Raw genomic sequence first — 19262 nt, forward strand, 5'->3', positions numbered from 1 at the left:
TACAAAAGGGAGGAGCGAGCGTATGATGAGGAGTGTCCAGCCTCCCAACCCATCATGGCCACGGATTCAGTTTTGCAGGTTTCCCTGGGATTCCCTTGGCCAAGAGAGTGGGTCTGTTCAATTGGCTGGGGGGCTTAGGATTTTGTTTTTGGTTTACGGAGGGCATTAAGCCTATTTAAAACTTTTTTGTTTGTTTGTTTGTTTGTTTTTAGAGACAAGGTCTCACCCTTTTACCCAAACTGGAGTGCAGTCACATAATCATAGCTCATTGCAACCTCAAACCCCCAGGTTCAAGCAATCCTTCTGCCTACGCTCCTGAATGGCTGGGTCTCCAGTTATGCACCACCACACCCAGCTAATTTTTGTAATATTTTGTAGGGATAGGGTCTTGCTGTGTCGCCCAGGCTGATTTCCAGCTCCCGGGCTCAGATGATCCTCCTGCCTCGGCCTCCCAAAACGCTGGGATTACAGGCATGAGCCACTGTGCCTGGTCTAAAACTTTTAATATGATCAAATTAACGACATTAATACTTAATGTTATTTTAATAAAAACAACATTTTATTTAACCCAATATGTCCAGAATATGTTCACATGTAATCAATAGAAAACATTAATGAGATATTTTACATTTTCAAATATGAAGTCTTCAAAATCCAGTGTGTATTTTTCATTTCCAGCAATCTCAGATAGGATGCTAAATTTTCATCAGAACTCCTTAATGTATATTTAGAGTTCATAAAATATACAGTTGGAAAAGTAGATTTGTGTATCCAAGTTGTTCTAAACATATTTAGGCCTTTTCCAGTAACTGAGACAAGTATCTAGTGTTTAAATTTAAGTTAGTTAAAACTATATAAAGTTGGCTGGGTGCGGTGGCTCACACCTGTAATCCCAGCACTTTGAGAGGCCGTGGAGGGCAGATCACCTGAGGTTGGGAGTTCAAGACCAACCTGGCCAACATGGAGAAACTCTGTCTGTACTAAAAATACAAAAATTAGCTGGGTGTGGTGGAAGGTGCCTGTAATCCCAGCCTGGAGGCTGAGGCAGGAGAATCACTTAAACCCAAGAGGCAGAGGTTTCAGTGAGCTGAGATTGCACCATTGCACTCCAACCTGGGAAAAAGAATGAGATTCTGTCTCAAAATGCAAGAGAGGGAAGGGAAGGGAAGGGAAGGGAAGGGAAGGGAAGGGAAGGGAAGGGAAGGGAAGGAGGAAGGAAGGAAGGAGTTAAAAATTCAGCCCCTCATTCATACTAAATACCATATTTCAAGCGCTCAGGTGGCAAGTGGCTACAATATTGGACAAATCAAGATGACAATCTAAGTGACTCAAGAAGGGACACACAAGTGTCTATAACCTTGTTCGAAGGAAGGATCAGGGCAAGCCTACACAACTTAGCGACTTTCAAAGCTTCTCTGGCAAGCACCACAGGGCTATGCTGCTGGCTGGAAGCCTGTTTTAAGAGGCAGCCACCACTTGGTTTCAGCCAATTGTCACTTAGAGACAGAGACCCAGGATTATCATCTCCACTGATTATTTTTTCCCAGGAGAAATTGAACTAGAGGACTTAAAAATGTGAGACCTCCTCATTTTCAAATGATGGCAAGCTATTTAAAAGGTGTGAAAATCCAGGGTGCGTGTTGGGGACGTGGTGAGGGGATAAGGTTTGCTATCTCAGATGGAGATTGGTAGATCGTGATCTTCAGTTGCAAATATTTGTCATCTCAGAGGTCATGGGCAGTATCTTAATCTTCCCCAGCCATCTCAAAAATGCAGGCTGCCCCTCCCAGAAGTGCTATGTGAGAATTTTGATGCAATCTGTCAGTTCCCACCCAACTCTTGAAACCTATGCAATTCTCTGAACCCCAGCAACATAATGATACTCCTGACTTCCCAACCCTGGTTGCACAATGGAATCAACAATACTGGTGCCCAGGTCCCATTCCCAGCAGTTTGGGTGTCATTGGTCTGGCTGGGGCATTGCTTGTTCATAATGGCCTGGCAAAGCTCCCTGGGAGATTCCAGCCCATGGGCAGGGTGGAGAAGCATCCTGCCCTGGAGAAGGTCTCTGGGCCTGGTCTCCACACCTAGGATGCAGCTTCTTGGGCCCAGCATGGGTCCTCTGTTCTTCTGATTTGTGCCCAACTTGAACAGCTGAAGGGGGTACCCATAGCTGTGCCTTCCCTGTCTCCCAGCCCAGCCTCCTGTGTGATTCAGGAAGCTAAATTACATTAATTACATTTCAGAATGTTTTATTCTTGTTGTCTATAACACAAAATAGCCATGCTTGTGACTTTCATAAGCCACAGACCAGATCTAGCAGAATTGTTATGTGAAAGAGATATGGCCAGCATTATTTAATAATTCAAAGAAAGGTCACACTATCCAGAATGAGCCAGTCTTCTGTGTCTTAATGGGAAACTTGTAGTCACAGAGGGATTTTAGGAGCTCAGTTAAGATGATACTCAAAAATGTAAAGATAAGATTTGCCTTTTATAATATCTCATTCCCACCCATCCTAACCCTGTCCCCACAGGGATTGCTTTGTAGATGTGAGTGTTGCTGTGTCCTGATGTTCAGGTTCAGGTTGTGCACTGCATAAGAGTGTTACACTCAGAGGGTCACCATTTAAGTCGTCATCATGTACTAAAGTTATGTGAGTTATATGGGTGGGCATGAAGAATCGAAACCTCCTGGCAAGTCCTGAGGCAACAGAGGAGAGACCCTCTTCATAGGGACACATGGCTATATACACATTCATGAGTGACTGTGCACCCACAATTCCCTGGCACACCCATATGCACATGGCTGTGCCCTGAGATTGCCTGCCTCTTCCTTTCTTTCTCTCTCTTTCTTTCTCTTTCTTTCTTTCTTTCTTTCTTTCTTTCTTTCTTTCTTTCTTTCTTTCTTTCTTTTCTTTCTTTCTTTTTTCTTTCCCTCCCTCCCTCCCTCCCTCCCTCTCTCTTTCTTTCTTTCTTTCTTTCTTTCTTTCTTTCTTTCTTTCTTTCTTTCTTTCTTTCTTTCTTTCTTTTCTTTCTTTCTTTCTTTTTTGAGTTGGGTCCATTTTTATTGTGGATTGGGGTTTATAGGATAAGCACTGGTCAGCATCATTAGCTGCACCATCTACCATCCTTCTCTGTGACCCACCTCTGTGGGAGAGTCTAAATTTAGCTCAAGAAATCAGGATCAAGAAGTGGGGGAAAAAAGCCATTGGCCACATGGCCACTCCTGCTATATCTACACCTACCAGTCACTGAACACTTACCCAAGTGTGACGGTTTCCATGCAGAGACCCAAGTGGCTCTGCTAGGGGCGATAACTTATTTGCCTAAAGCTTTTTTCTTTCTCAAAAGGGGGGTGGGGTGGAGAAGGCTGATTTCTAGAAACAGATGTGGAATTGAAGAACATCCCAGGGAGCTGCGTTTTAAGGACTAATCACAAACTGTTGCTTCTCCAACAATGTCATGAATCCATTCCTTGCACCATCACACATTTTTCATGCATTCGAAAGTGCTTCTAGAGCTCCAGAACCATGAGTACCTCATCCTGTCCTGAGCACTCACATCCCCCAGCAAGCAGCCTGTACCACGCCTTTCTCTAGAAGTCCTGAGACTGAGTACTCTCTGAAGGCTGCAGGTTTGCGCGGAGTTTGCACATGTGGCTGAGCGCTTGTGTGAGGAAAGTCCTGCTGGTGTTGATCTCCATCAAGGTCAAGTGATCCAGCTTGGCATGTGCCTCCTGTTGTCTCACAAAGCTGTCAGCAGACACTCGGAGTTTGGCTATACGAGTGTCCCACATGTCCTTGACCAGGGTCCAGATTTCATCTGCCTTCGGGATGTTGTCTGAAGCATGATTTAACAGGAGCTTGGTAAGTTCCATGTACTAAGGGCCCGGCATTGGGGTGAAAGTTTCTTCCTTTTGTTCATGATTCCTCATCTTCTCCAACTTTCCTACGTCCATCCACTCCGGAGGGAGCAGTCGACATTTCTGTCTTTGCTTCAGGTTAATTGCCAGCCACGGGGGCACTTCCACTGGTAAACCACAGTTAAAAGGCCCCAGGTACCCACCCCAATGAGGTAGATCTTATCCAGATTGAAGTTGGGGATAATGGTAACCAGGTCCTTCTCGGCCAGAAACTCGACCTCGGCCATGTCCGTGGCAGCGTGAGTGGCTGGCTCGGGCCTCACGGTCTCCTCCGGCCCCTCAGCATCCCGGAGGAGGCGCGTGGCCACCGTTTTCCCCAAGATTGCCTTTCAATTTCTGCTCTAAGAGGCCCAGTTCCTATCCTTCATTGATTCCTGACTCAGAACCGGATGAGTCACTTTATCTGGGGGTTGGAGATAGGGTGGAACATGGAGCGTGCACACAGCCAGTGGCATGTGCACCTGGTACCCGGGAATGTGTGTGAGCGGCCGAGAGTGGGCTCACCGCACTTCTGGCAGAGCTGCTGGGGTTGTGCAATAGCGTGCTGTCCCTGTCAGCTATCACTGTGTGATAAATGATCCCCAAACCCAGCAGCGATCATTACCCGAGGCGACGATCGTTTACTCCCGCTGCTGTGTCTGAAGGTGGCTGGGGATTAGCTGCTCTACCCTAGGCTCTGCTGGGCAGCTCCATTTCTAGTCATGGGTCCGGTTTAACTTACTCCTCCCTGCTTACTGGGCTGTGGTCTATGCCACATGTGTTCATTCTGGGACCCAGGCAGCAGTTGTCCAGGGACGGCTCTTCTCATGGTGTTGATAGAAGTGTGAGAGGGCCATCCTGCAACCTAGGCACATTGTATGCCTGGGTTTGCCCAGAGCCAAAGGCACAAGGCATCCCACACAGCCATTCCCTGATGGTGGCTAGTTCTCTCACCCACCTCTCTCCCTCCTTCCCTTCACCCCCAACTTCTCACCTTCTCTCAGATTCCCCGCTCAGCAAAGTAAAGCTTGGCACTGCCCAACAGCGGCTATCTGTTGCTCCTCCAGCCCGCCCCACTGGGGACAATCTAAATTCATCGCTCCACAACATATCATTACCCCAAAATAATTATGGCACAACGGATGTGTTCAAAAGAGTCCAGCAACTTTGTGGCTCAGGTGATAGGGATAAGAACCCAGCTGATCAGAGGCAGAACTGGGGCTACATCTGGGCTAGTGGTATTCCCTCACCAACCACAGGCTGCATCCAGCCAATGAAAGAAAAGAAAACATTTACAATTGAGGAAAGACTGCTGTACAGCGGCTTACTAAACAGTGGTTGAGAACATGGACTACAGAGCCAGACTTCCTGGGGTCAAATCCAGTTCTGCCGTTTATTAGTCAGGTAACCTTGCAGAAGGCACTTAATCGCTGTGTGTCTGTTTTCCCATCTGTAAAATGGGATAATAATAAGTTGTGAAGAGTAAATGAATTAATCCATGCTAAGCAGTGTTTCTCAGCCAGAATGATGGTGTTCCCCAGGGAACATTTGGCAAGGTCTGGAGACGTGTCATTGTTAAAACTGAGAGGGATGCTTTGGTGTCTAGTGGGTAGAGGTCAGGGATGCTGCTAAACTTACTACAATACACAGGACAGCCCTCCTTCACAGCAAAGAATCATCCTCCTGACATGCTGTTAGTACTGAGCTTGAGGAAGTTTTTATGTATGTATGTATGTATGTATGTATGTATGTATGTATGTATTTATTTTGAGGTGGAGTCTCATGCTACTACCCAGGCTGGAGTGCAGTGGTATAGTCTTGGCTCACTGCAACCTCCACCTCCTGGGTTCAAGCGATTCTCCTGCCTCAGCCTTCTGAGAAGCCAGAATTACAGGTGCCTGCCACCATGCCCAGCTAATTATTTGTATATTATACAACATGTTTCACCATGTTGGCCAGGCTGGTATCAAACTCCTGACCTCATGATCCACCTGCTTTGGCCTCCCAAAGCACTGGGATTACAGGTGTGAGCCACCACGCCTGGCCTGAGGAACTTTAATGCAGTGTTCAGAGTAGTACCTTGCAGCGGGTCAGTGTTAATGCCTGTTGGTTAGAATAGTCAATGCCAGCTCACTCCAGGGCCTGTGTTGGAGTCACTTGTCCCTATGGCCACAGAACCTGAGCTTGTGACTAAAGCCTTTTCCTCCGCTCACTGTAACCTATAATATTTATGATGAGGACAATGGTGATGCTGCCGATAATGATAATAGTAAGTATTATTATTATAACAATTCCCATTTCTTGTGCACCTAGTATAGGCCAGATATTTTGTCAGACGTCTTATTTACATTTCCTCTGATGCTCACAGTGAGGATAGCTCTGACTGGCCCCCACTTTGCAGAGGAAACTGAGGCTAAAACAGGTGAAACATCTTGCCCAAGATTCCTCGGTTTCAGGTCGGGACGGAACTCAGCCTGTTGAACTCTGGAATGCCACACCCTCTGCTGTCAGTATTTCGTCAGAGTCAGGGTGGCGAGGTCAAGGGCAGGCTCACTCAGTGGAATTGAAGGCTGCCAAAGCCCTATTCACCACTTTTGGGGGAAGCCCTTGGCTGGGTTGCTGAAGCCAGGTCATGCTCCCTGCCCCGGCAGGTCCAGGCTGAGCTGACCTGGTTTGGCTGCTGGAGAGGAGGCTCGGCCACACCTCCACCGGCTTATCCCGATGGCCCGCATTCTTGCTCCCTCGGTCATGCTGGCTTTCGGCTTCGCTGAGCAGGCTCTCAGCTTTGCTGAGCAGGCTCTCACTTCTGTAGCTCTCAGCCTTGCATGGGTTTCTGCAGCCCTGCCCTTTGGGAAAGGCCTTTGCTCCACTGTCATATTGTTCTCACTGCCTGCTGTGACCTCATGGGCAAGGATCTCGCCAAGATCACCTTGCAAAGCCCCCTTTTCTACCCCTGCCTTCCCATTTTACAGACTTGGAAGCTGAGGTCCATAGAGGAAAAGGGACATGCCCACAGCTGCACAGAGCATGAGCAGGGGAGCTTGGATGGGAGCCGAGGACTTCTAGGTCCTGCCTCATCTTCCAGGCCCCCTGGGGGGAAAGTTCGTGTGTGTGGAGAGAAGGGCTTTGCATTCAGGAAGGCTCCAAGCCACTGTGAGGGCTCCAGCCCTCTGACTCACTGTGGGAATGTATTTCTTCCACGGTCTGCGCTTGTAAGCCCATGGCCACTCTGCAGGATAGGAACTAGAGGCCACTCACTGGCTGGGCAGTGTTGGGTGAATCACTTGCCCTGTCTGAATCTCAGATAGGAAGAGCCCAGAAGCAACATAGATTGATCAAACTAACATTGACTGAGGACTTCCTGTTCTAAGCACCTTATATATATTTGCTTCCTAGTAACTAGCCATAGTAAGGGCTCAACAAACATTTGCTGGATGAGTGAATTGGCTCTTACACTACACTGCCCTAGGTAGTCTCTGTTAGCTTCATATTAAAATGAGGAAGCTAAGGCCCAGCCAGGTTTGGGGACTCCCCAAGGTGACATTGCTAATAAACAACAAATCTAGGATTCAAATTCAGACCCATTTGACACTAGAGCCAAATTTCTTGACTTTTTTTTTTTTTTTTTTTTTTTGAGACGGAATCTCACACTGTTACCTGGGCTGGAGTGCAGTGGTGCGATCTCGGTTCACTGCAGTCTCTGCCTCCCAGGTTCAAGCAATTCTCCTGCCTCAGCCTCCCGAGTAGCTGGGATTCCAGGCGCCCGCCACCATGCCCACTAATTTTTTCTATTTTTTAGTAGAGACGGGGTTTTACCATGTTGACCAGGCTGGTCTTGAACTCCTGACCTCGTGATTCACCCGTCTCAGCCTCCCAAAGTGCTGGGATTACAGGCGTGAGCCACCGCGCCCAGCCCAAAGTTCTTGACTTCTAAATTTACAAATCTGTTTATCTATTGCTTTGTGGCACCTAACGACCATCATTTTATTCTGTTCAGGGATTCGATGGGTAAGGAATTGGGACAGAGCGGGCAAGGATACCTGCCGTCTGCTCCGTGATGTCTGAGGTGTCACCTGGGAAGACTGAACGGCTGGGGGTGACTTCATGCTGGGGACCGGAGTCATCTGTCTGGAAGTTTCTCCACTTATGTGTCTGACACCAACACTAAAACAATTCAAGGGTGAGGTTCAGCTTGGGCTGTTGACTGGGGCACCTGCATGTGACCTGGCGCTTGGCCTGAGCTTCTCAACATAGCAACCCATTCCAAGGAGCAAGCAGAGAGTGACAGAGGCAGGTGGGATCAGCTCGGTCACTATGACCAGACGGAGAAGTCTCATCGCTTGACCTCTGCTGTGTTCTGTTAGCTGAAGCTGTCACAGCCTGACAGATTCAAGGGGAGGAGACACAGGCCCCACCTCCCCATGGGAGAACTGTGAAAGAATGTTGGGCCATACATGGTATCTGCTACAACTACTATATTCCAGGCTGTGTTCTAGGCACTGGGAAGACAGCAGGGAATAGAGAAGCCAAGAAAGAAATAGTTCCAATAGAAATGAATGTGTTATAGAAAAGCAAAGAGCAGGGACCTAAGAGCAGAATGTGTTATAGAAAAGCAAAGAGCAGGGACCAAAGAGCAGAAGACTGCGATGAAGCTGTGGTTCAGGCGAGAAGTGATGGTGGCTTGGACCAGAAGTTAGTGGATAGAAGAGTTGTATGAAAGGTAAAATTCATTAGGGGTTCATGGAATGTGGAGACACCAAAAAGGGTGTGAGGTGTGGCTCTCAGAGTGCTTGATGGAACGATTTGATGAGACAGGGAACTCTGAGACGGGCACAGTGTCTAGAGTGGGGAAGAAAAAATGCATTCAGATTACTTCATTTACAACTGGGCCTCCCTAAATCATCTAGTATGGCAGTGAAGTGCCCTGGCACTGGGCCTTGCAACCTGGGTTCAAATCCGAGTTTTGCCACTTGCCAATGGGATAAGTCTGGTGAGTCCCCCAATCCTGTTGTGTCTGTTTCCTTGTCGGTAATTTGGAGACAATAGCACCTCCACACGGGACTGATGTATTAAACTGAGGCTTGGCCAGGCTTGATGGCTTACATGTGGACTCCCAGCACTTTGGGAGGATCACTGGAGTCAAGGCATTTGAGGGCAGCCTGAGCAGCACAGCAAGACCTCGTCTCTACCGAAAATCAAAAATTGACTAGGCATGGTGGCATGTGCCTACAATTCTAGCTACTTGGGGGGCTGAGGTGGGAGCATTGCTTGAGCCCAAGACTTCGAGGCAGCAGTGAGCTATGATCACGCCATTGCACTTGAGACAGAGCGAGACCCTTTTCAAAAAAAAAAAGAAATAAACTGATGCTTGAACATGTTTGCCTCTGGGTGTGTAGTAAGTACTCGGTAAAGGTTTAAAAAACCAAATCACAACTGGAGGCCGCGCTGTATACTTAGGACCTGCGTACTTTTCTGCATGCGCTATACCTCAACAAAGCGCTGGAAACAAAACAAAGCATCAGCTGTATTTGTGAGGCTCTGAACACCTTTTGTGGATGTGTCCTCTTCCTATCGTTCTCTTCCTAGAAGAGGGGTACTCACCGCCATGCTGCAAAATGCAATGTTGGAACAATTACACCTTTAGCACTGTGAGTGTTTCATTTTGTTTCTGCTCTTTCCTGTGCCCCTCTCTGACCTCCTCAGAATGTTCTTCCAAAGAAATAATTGCTGCCCCCTCACTGCTTAGCTATCAAATGGTGATAGTGTTGACAATTTTGCTTGGGTTTAGTCGCTGCAGTTTTCAAATTGTCACGAAAACACACAGATGTCGGTAATTTCAAAGTGAATCGCAAAGCAACCAAGGAAACGGAGCTGTGCTCCCAGCATGGGGTGCCAAACAGATTCGCAGGAGGCACTGACTAGTAGTTTTCTCAAAAAGCATAAATAGAGCGGAACAGCCAATTTTATAATTAACTGGGACTTGGTCTCCAGTGAAGCTTCTGCTCTGTGCAAATGCCGGAGCTGTTGCCAGGAGGTTGCGCCATGCCCCTTCCTTCAGGCTCTGGCCGACTGGAGGTTTCTTTGCTTTACCACATTGAGTCTGTTTCAGGATGGAATTGTTTAGGACTCGGAGTTGAGCTCTGTGTGGGCAGGATGCCTGGGAGGAAGCCACAAGCCAGGGTCTATGGTAAAATCCTGGCAGGACAGGCTATGGGCAGAAAGAACATGGGTCCCTCATTCAAACATTGTTAAGAATTTTGAGATGGTGACAGCAGAGCTCTGAAGCAAGTGTGGGCTGCTTCCGAACCTGGGTCCTGTGTGACTGCACAGGTCGCACATCCATGGAGCCAGCCCTAGGTCCTAGATTACACCTCCAGAAACTGACGGGACAACAGTGAGTGAAGTCATAGGCTGAGGGCAAAATACGCCTGCAGGGACTCCAGGGGATGGAATCCCACAAGAGGGGGGCTAAGCAGGCAACAGAGGTAAAGTCAAAACAAACAAACATCCAATAAAGTAGTCCTTTTTTAGAGGTCATGTGGCAAGAGTTCACAAACCCTCTGATTCAGCAACTCTACTTCTAGGATTCTCTTCTACTGTACAAAGGAGCAGAGGTAACAGATGGTATTATTTGTGATATTGATGAATAGAAACAACCCAAACCTCCATCAAAAGGAGACGGGGGTATTTCAAGTAAACGCACTGTGTGGGGGACCCTCCTGTGAGCATCCAGCTCCTCAGTAAAGAGCTATCAAATGCTTAGCGTGCATGGGACTCTTGTGGGGCTGGTGGAGGACTTGAGTTCTGGATCTTGGCTGACATGAGCCCAAAACAATGTCCCCTGAGTAAAGAAGAGAGTACCTGCCTTTAGGTTAAATACGCCAGGGGAGAAATAGGAGATGTCTGCACACCAAGGTGTTAGCACGGAAAATGTGGTCGCAGTCGCAGGAGAATGATGGATTTTCTACTTTGCTCACTTCTGCATTGCTGGGAATTTTTGCAATAACTGCATATTGATTTTATATGGAAAACACAGCTAACAAAAATCTGTTTTAAGGCCAGGCTCACTGGCTCATTCCTGTAATCCCAGTACTTTAGGAGGCCAAGGTAGGCCGATTGCTTGAGCCCAGGAGTTCGAGAACAGCCTGGGTAACATGGCAAAAACCCTGTCTCTACAAAAAATGCAAAAATTAGCCAGGCATGGTCGTGTGTGCCTGTAGTCCCAGCTACTCAGGAGTCTGAGGTAGGAGGATGGCTTGAGCCTGGGAGGTGGAGGTTGCTATGAGTCGTATCGCGCCACTGCACTCCAGCCTGGGCCATAGAACCAGACCTTGTCTCAAAAAACAAAAACAAACAAACAAACAAAAAACCCAGAAAAGCATATATATATATATATATATGTATTTTTTTAAAAAAGCAGCATGTGGATGACTTTTCCTTTTTAATCCAAATGAGTCTTATTTTTTAAAAGGACAGATCAAACCAACTATGTTTATTGGTTTTCTTTGCCTTTTGTTTGTTTCCACATGGGAGCTTAAATATCTATAGAACTTGTATAAGTGTATAGAATATAAAAGTGTATAGAATATATACTTTTCCCACTTAAGGAAACTGGGGAAATGAATTTCTTCCCTCTCTTCTGGCAGAGGTAGTTTATGGTCTATTTACTGGCCCGTGTCAGAGTCTAGATGACTCCAGTGTAGTATTTTTGCCATTATGACCAGCCCCACTGTTTCTCAAGGATTTGGGCCAGCAACAGAGGCATTTTGTCCCTAAGCTCATCTGAAGTCCTGGACTTCATTTATATGGACCAGGAGACTTGCACTGTCTTACTCTGAGATTCTTTGATTGCATGAAGCAGAAATTCATTGATCGTAGCTTGGGAAGAAGAGGTGGATTAAAGGGAAGGATGTGGGAATGAGGGCTCTAGGGTAAACCACATAGCCTGGATCATGAGAGGCTGCAAGTGGGACGTGGAAAATCAAGCTTAGGTTACCCCACATCCCCCCATGGCTGCAGAGGGTCTCCTCTCAGCTTCTCTTGGAAGACTGGCCACTCCAGTCCCTCCAGCCCCACACGGCTTCCAGTTCACGTGCCTGATACTGACCCCTCTGCCCTTGGTTCAACACCTTGAGAGAATGAGACTAGCTCAGTGATGTATAGTGCCTCTGTGATCAGGTACTTGCTCTGTTCAAAGCTGGCTGGGAGAGGGGAGGAGATGAGGTGCCCTGTGATACAAACAGGAAAACCAGGGCTTGGCAGCCAGACTCACAAAGAGGAGGTGTGAGGGAAGGAGATAGGAGACTCTCTGGGTAAAAATTCGGTGAGATCTGTGAGACACTGCCCTGTCATTTCCTCGCCTGTCTTGGTGTTTAATCCTCTCTCGGGAATGCTGCATTTACCGTACGTATGTCCAAGACTGTTGGCCTTGACCAAGAAGGTGGAAGCAAGCAAAGCAGTCTGGCCCTGCTCTGTCCCTTGCAGCATTGCTGGTTTGCAAGGATCCCGCAGGGGTGATGGGTCACCAGTCGATTTGCTGAGATCACCCTGAGAAACGTGCCTAGGAAGCTTGCTTAGCCCCCAGGGGCCCCAGGCTGATTTCTGGAGAGCCACAAGCCCCAGCACAACCCCCATCATGAGCAGAGACTTGCTGACCTCCCTGCACCTTCCCCACTTGCTACAGCTCTGGCCCCTCCTCAGGCCGAATGAATCAGCTTCCCCAGAAGAATCCCCTGCAACCACGCCCTGCTGGCTGTTCCCACTCCTGGCTGTCCTCGGCGGAGAGCTCCAGCATGGATGGCTTTTGGATGGAGGTGGAACGGATCCAACAGAGAGATGAGCTGAGGGAAGAGGACAGTGGCGGGAATGAAGGCCAGCTTCCAGAGGGTGAGGGATCCTGGCAGGGGCCTGTAGCAGTGGTGGGAGGGCTTGATTCCAGGCAGAGAAATGTGAGAGGATCCAGATATGAACCAGAACATGACAGCATTTTCTCTGTTGCCTGGACTGGTGCAGTATCCTCTTCACTGCTCTCCCTGCTTCACCCGTGCTCCTTACTGTCTGTTCTCCACGCCATAGTCAAGACGATCTTTTAGTAAAGTTAATTAGATTATGTCCCTCCTTAGAGTGAGTTGTTCAGGAAATATTTTTTGAGTTCGTATTATGTGCCAGACACTGTTTAGGCACTGGGGATACAACAGTGAATACAAAACAGTCTCCTATCTACAGAGCTAACGTTCTAGGGAAATTCTAAGCCCTCTGCTCAAAATCCTCAAATATCTCTCCATCTATCGCAGAGTAATAGACGATTATGTGTCCCTATTATCTACAACTATGTAACAAACCACCTCAAGCTTAGCAGCATAATGCAACAGTAATCAATTATTATGACTATTATTATACCTCACTGTTGGAGGGATTGAGTGGGCTCAGCTGGGCAGATCTTGCTCAGAGCCTCTCATGCAGTTACAATCAAATGGTGGCTGGGGCTGGAGTCATCTCAAAAGATTTCTCATCTATGTGCCTGGTGGTGGATGTGACCTTCAGGGGGCTTCATCTGGGAGTATCATCTGGGATTATCATCTGGAATATCTGCATGAGGGCTCCACATGTGGCCTGGGCTTCCTCATAGCATGGTGGCTAGGTTCCAAGCACAAGACCAAGAGAGACAGCTGGGTAGAAGCTGTTTTGCTGCTTATGACCCAGCTTTAGAAGAAAGACACATTGCTTCTGCTGCATTCTGTTATCCTTCATGCAGCTATGTTCAAGAGGAGGGGAATTAGACTCCACCCCTTGATGGGGTGAGAGTCAAAGAATTTGGGGACATGTAATAAAGCCACCAGATCATAACTTACCAGGCTTTACATAATTGACTTCGTGCCTCCTCCCTGCCTCTTCTCCTCCCACACTGACTTGCTGTCACTCTACTTCTGTCCTCGGGCCTCCTTGCTGGTCCTTGACTCTAAAAGCACTTTCCTGCCTCAAGTCCTTTGTCCTCACTGCTCCCTTGGCCTAAAATGCTCTTGCCCCAGGCATCTGCATGGCTTGTTCTCTCCAGTCAGGACTGGGCTCAAATGTTACCTCCTCAGAGAGGTCTTCATCAGCTTCCCTACATAAAAGAGCACCCCTGCCCTGTCACTCTCTAGCTCCTGCCCTGCTCTATTCGTTTCTACAGAGATGATCACTGCCTGACTTTACCTAGTGCACTTCACTGTGTATGTGCCTGTGACCCCCACTAGAATGTAACTTCCATGAGGCCAGGGACATCCTCGGCCTTTTTCACTGCTGTGTCCACAGTGCCTGGAAAAGAGCCAAGCACATTCCTGTCCTCCATCCTTACTTGTTCAGCAGATGAGGGAATGAAAGGGCTCCACATGGAACCCTTCCTGGTTTGGCATGTAATTCAGCTGGGCTTGCGCCTGGTTGGCAAAACAGACGATGTGGTGATGCAGACCTCTTAAGGGCCTAATAGTCACATGCAGTGCCTCCAACTGTGAATGTAAAAAAATCCCTGCTTATACTAGAAGTGATTTCAGGAGATGGCCTGCATAAGAGGTCCTCCATGTGGCCTCTCTGGCATCTAATTTCCAACAATACACAGGGAGTGGAGTCAGATAGGGTCAGAGAGAAGCCACTATGAGCAACTAAATAAACACGGGAGCTTTTTTAGACTCACAGGGCTGAGGGATCCTGAGTGGCATGGAACCAACATTGGTTTTGTTTTGTTTTGTTTGTTTTGTTTTGTTTCCTTCCTTTTCTTTTTATTTATTTAATTTTTGAGACAGAGTTTCACTCTGTCACCCAGGCTAGGGTGCAGTGGTACAATCTTGGCCCACTGCAACCTCCACCTCCCTCCTGCGTTTAAGCGATTCTCCTGCCTCAGCCTCCCAAGCAGTTGGGACTACTGGCATTTACCACCACACCCGTCTAATTTTTGTATTTTTAGTAGAGATGGGGTTTCGCCATGTTGGCCAGGCTGGTCTTGAACTCCTGATCTCAGGTGATCTGCCCACCTTGGCCTTCCAAAGTGCTGGGATTACAGACATGAGCCACTGTGCCCGGCCATCTTTTCTTTTTATTCAGACACCAACTTGAACCAGAGGGATTGTTAATAACTTATTTTTCCCATCAATGTCTACTCATGGCAGGTGATGTTGGATGCTCCATTTATGGTAAGGATCTTGTTTCCTTTTAAAATAGATTTGTTTAAGTAAAAAATGCAGCCCATGATTAAGGGGATATATTTAGTAAGGAATTTTACAGGGATAATTAGATAGAGATAAAAATTATAAAGGTGGTAGGTGAATGCCTACATTTCAAGAAACAGTGGCTCATTGAAAGGATCCTGTACAAACAAAAAAATGTCTGGTATTGTGATAGAATCAGTACCTCCACCAGCCAGCACAAGTCAGGAATGGACCCATAACGTTGCAGCTGCCCTGGAGGCATCTGTTCTGGTTCCCAAGTGCAGGGAAAATGTTGGGGGAAGACTTGGATTATTTGCAAAACCCAGGCTGCCATAAAAGCAGTTTTGTTTGAGTTTTAAAAAAAATTATTACTTTGTTGACTAACTTGGTCAACACTGGGTACAACTGTATACCCTACCAATCCTCTCGCACATGTGTTCAACTTCCAGTACGAACTCTTGTGCATTTGCCCCATAAGGCCAGTGTTTCTCAAGTGTGATCTGAAGACCCTATTGCATTAGAATAATCTGAGGAAGACATTCCAAGTGCAGATTATCAGGCATGAGGCCTGAACTCCTGGAGCAGAATCCCTGGAGGTAGGACCCGAGATCCTGAAGTCTTAACACACCCTCCCATTCCAACTGATGGTTTTGCTATGGGACTATGACAGTTTCCTTAGGAAGCATAGTCGAGGGGACAATTCCAACACAAATAAGGTCTTGAATATGGAGGACTTCCCAAAGGGACATCAACACCCAGCACCAACTTCCCAAGGGGACACCGTGTGACCCTGTGGTGGTCTCTGCCAGATTTTGGGGAATTGGGTTCATTACTATGGAGAGAAGTGGGTCCAAAATCAGAACATGCAGGGCCCTTGAGCCAGCTCTGTTTTCCAGGGATTGCTATGTTATGGGTTGACATCCATACACTGACTAATGCCATCAGTACCCCCTACCCCGCCCCCAATTCTCAGAAGGCTCATTAGATCTTCTCCCGCAAAGAGTCTGGTTGGTGTTAATAGGTCCCATGATCAGATATGCAGAAACTCCTGTGTCCAGGTGAGAGTGTGCTTCTATGCAGAACTTTGGTTATCATGTGTGGCTGAGTGCAGAGCTGTGTGTGTTCATCTGGGTTCTACTTCCGTTGGCAGAAGGGGAAGCCGAATCCCAGTGGCTGCAGGACGCAGGCCTGTCGGGCCTCCTTGGTGGCCTGGGCTTGGACAGTGATCACAAGGAGCTCCTGTCCACCCTGACACAGACCCAGGTGGCCGCTGTGTGCCGCCGGCTGGACATCTATGCTCGCTCAGTGCGAAGACAACACAAGACACCTGCCAGAGATGTCAGGGATGTCTTTGGGGTCTTCAATTCAGTGGTAAGTGGCATATGGGTCATTGCAGGCCCTGTCGGACTGGGATCTCTGTGCTGCCACCACAGCCTGAGAGATGCAGGGATCCTGCTGAAGGGCTGTGTTGGTATGTGTGTGTGTGTGTGTGTTGATGTATGTTGGTGTGTGTGCTTTGGTGTGTGTGTTGGAATATATGTGTGTTAGTGTGTGTGTATTGGTGTGTGTTGATGTGTGTTGGGGCATCCGTATTGATGTGTGCGTGTTGATGTGTGTGTTGCTATGTGTGTTGATGTGTGTGTTGGTGTGTATGTTGGGGTATGTGTGCATGTGTGTTGGGGGTGTGTGTGTTGGGGGTGTGTGTTGGGGTATGTGTTGAGGGTGTGTGTGTTGATGTGTGTGTTTTGGGGTGTGTGTGCTTTGGGGTGTGTGTGTGTGTGTTGGGGTGTGTGGGGGTGTGTGTTGGTGTGTGTGTTTTGGGGTGTGTGTGTTTTGGGATGTGTGTATTGGTGTTTGTGTGTGTTGGGGTGTGTTGGTGTGTGTGGGGGTGTGTGTTGGTGTGTGTGTGGTGTGTGTGTATTTAGAGTGCATTGGCTTGCACACATATGTCTCCCTGCCTTCCACTATGTCCCTACATTGCATGTAGGTCTCCACCTTCCATGCATGCCACTGCATATATACCTGTTACCACTGTGGGTCCTTGGGTGAGCCTGAAAGCCTAAGTTCTTCCTATATAATTGTTATCGATGCAGGGCAGGTAAGCCCCAAAATTGGGGATTAGCTGTGGAAGCTTTTGGTTTCACTCAGGAAAGAATTCAAGAGTGAGCTGGCGGTAGAAGAAAACAATTTTATGGAGGCAGCAGTGATACATAGCGTGACTGCTGCTGCAGAGCAGGGCCACCCTATAGGCAGTGTGTCCAGAGCAGCAGCTCAGGAGCAGGGCCAGCTAGTAGGCAGTGTGTCCAGAGCAGCAGCTCAGGAGCAGTTCTGCCTTTTAATTAAATGCAAATTAAGGAGTGAGTTATTCAGAAATTTCTAGAAAAGGGGCAGTAATTTCCAGGTGTTGCCATGGCAATGGTAAACTGTCATGGCGCATGGGCATGTCTTATGGAGAGGTGTTTTTGCCTCTTCCCTGTTTCAGCCAAAGTCCCACCTCCTACCTCGTTATCAGTACAAGCTACTTTTTTTTTTTTTTTTTTGAGACGGAGTCTCGCTCTGTCGCCCAGGCTGGAGTTCAGTGGCCTGATCTCGGCTCACTGCAAGCTCCGCCTCCCGGGTTCACGCCATTCTCCTGCCTCAGCCTCCCGAGTAGCTGGAACTACAGGCGCCCGGCTGATTTTTTGTATTTTAGTAGAGACGGGGTTTCACCATGTTAGCCAGGATGGTCTCTATCTCCTGACCTCATGATCCGCCCGCCTCGGCCTCCCAAGTGCTGGGATTACAGGCGTGAGCCACTGCACCCGGCCGGCACAAAATATTTTTTATTGTCACTGTGTATCCTGCTGACACTTGAAGCCTGATAGGTTGTGGGCATCATCTCTCTTGGAGTGCCTCTGAAGTGGCATAACAGTGATTAAAACCACAGGCATTGGAGCCAGCCAGACTCGAGCCCCGGTGCCCATTCCCAAATTAGCAGCTGTGGGACCTTGGGCAAGTAACTCAGCCTCTCTGGGCTTCAGCGGCTGGTCTGTGAGAAGGGGTTGTGGGTGGCTTCCGTCTCACTGGGTTGTGTGAGCATTGTCGGCTTCCCACATGAGTAATTGGGCACTGTCTGTAATTTGCATAGAAAATATCGTCACAGAATGGGGACTCCAGTATGAAGGGGGCCCAGCTCAGTTCCGGGGCCTCTAAGTCTCCTCCAGGTAAGTGGTCTTCATTCTCCAGGGCCCTGAGAATCCTCCAGGCTGCATAAAGGGCTGCTCTGTGAAGTAAGAGAATGTGCGCACCTCCCAGCATTTGCCACTTCCTGCTGACTCCCTGCCTTCCCTGCTCAAGGGCAGTAGGGAGGAACCCTGAGGGGACAGGTTGGGCCCTTGAGTTGTCGCCATCAGGCCCATGGGGCTCAAGATGGGAAAAATCTCTTCCTGGGCAATTGGCCTTATCTAGGAAATCACTTCCTGGGGCAGTGAGGGTCTTAGCTAGGAAATCATTTCCTGCGGGTAAGGGGCCATAGCTAGGAAATCACTTCCTGGGCAGTGAGCCTGAGCCCTAAACCTAATTATTTGATCCTGGGGCTTTGAACTTGAGTTGGGAGATCACTTCTTAGGACTAAGGGCCTAAATTCTGAACCCAAGCACTTGCTTCCTGGCAGCCAGTTCTCACTGCCTTTCTGCTTTGTTTCCCCCGCAGCAGCAGAGCCTGGGGGGCCGCAGGAGCAGGCTGGGAGGGAAGAAGCCTTCAACATGCACTCTGCCTACTCAGAACAAGCTGCGGTGCTCCTGCAGAAGAGCAGGCCATCCCAGGGAGGCACCTCTGCCTGGGGCAAGTGTTCCCTGCCGGTGAGGATGCTGTCCACAGGGCTGGTGGCTAGGTCCCCCCTGCTCAGGCACCAGCACCTGTCTCTTCACACCTTCCACACTGACAGGCACCCAGCACAAAAGTTGTTGAATCATTCATTCATTTAATTCGTACCACAAATATTTACTGAGTGACCGCTGGGTGTCAAGACTGGGGAGCAGGGTGCTTACAGTCTAACAGTCCTGTCAGTATTATCTCCATGCTCTTTGTTTTTATCCTTAGAAAGCCCTTCCTCCTCCAGCAAGCTCATAACTGTCCATCAACATGTTTTTCTAGTTACTTTTAAAATTAATTTTAGTGCCTGGAATGACAGAGAGA

The 19262-nt window shown here is 48.2% G+C and overlaps 1 protein-coding gene and 1 pseudogene across 1 annotated transcript in view; one reads left to right on the plus strand and one right to left on the minus strand.

Moving 5' to 3' along the window:
* The window catches only part of ARHGAP40 (Rho GTPase activating protein 40), a 49292-nt gene that overhangs the window by 9369 nt on the left and 20661 nt on the right, over positions 1-19262 (plus strand). The window contains exons 2-5 of the mRNA XM_023227951.3: positions 12587-12789; positions 16240-16457; positions 18214-18289; positions 18777-18925. Coding sequence (XP_023083719.2) covers positions 12587-12789; positions 16240-16457; positions 18214-18289; positions 18777-18925 — 646 coding nt within the window. The remainder of the gene's footprint in view (positions 1-12586; positions 12790-16239; positions 16458-18213; positions 18290-18776; positions 18926-19262) is intronic.
* Positions 3598-7125, minus strand: LOC111553207 (annotated as a pseudogene).

Source organism: Piliocolobus tephrosceles, chromosome 20 (genome assembly GCF_002776525.5).
Source record: "Piliocolobus tephrosceles isolate RC106 chromosome 20, ASM277652v3, whole genome shotgun sequence".
NCBI classification, from domain to species: Eukaryota; Metazoa; Chordata; class Mammalia; order Primates; family Cercopithecidae; genus Piliocolobus; species Piliocolobus tephrosceles.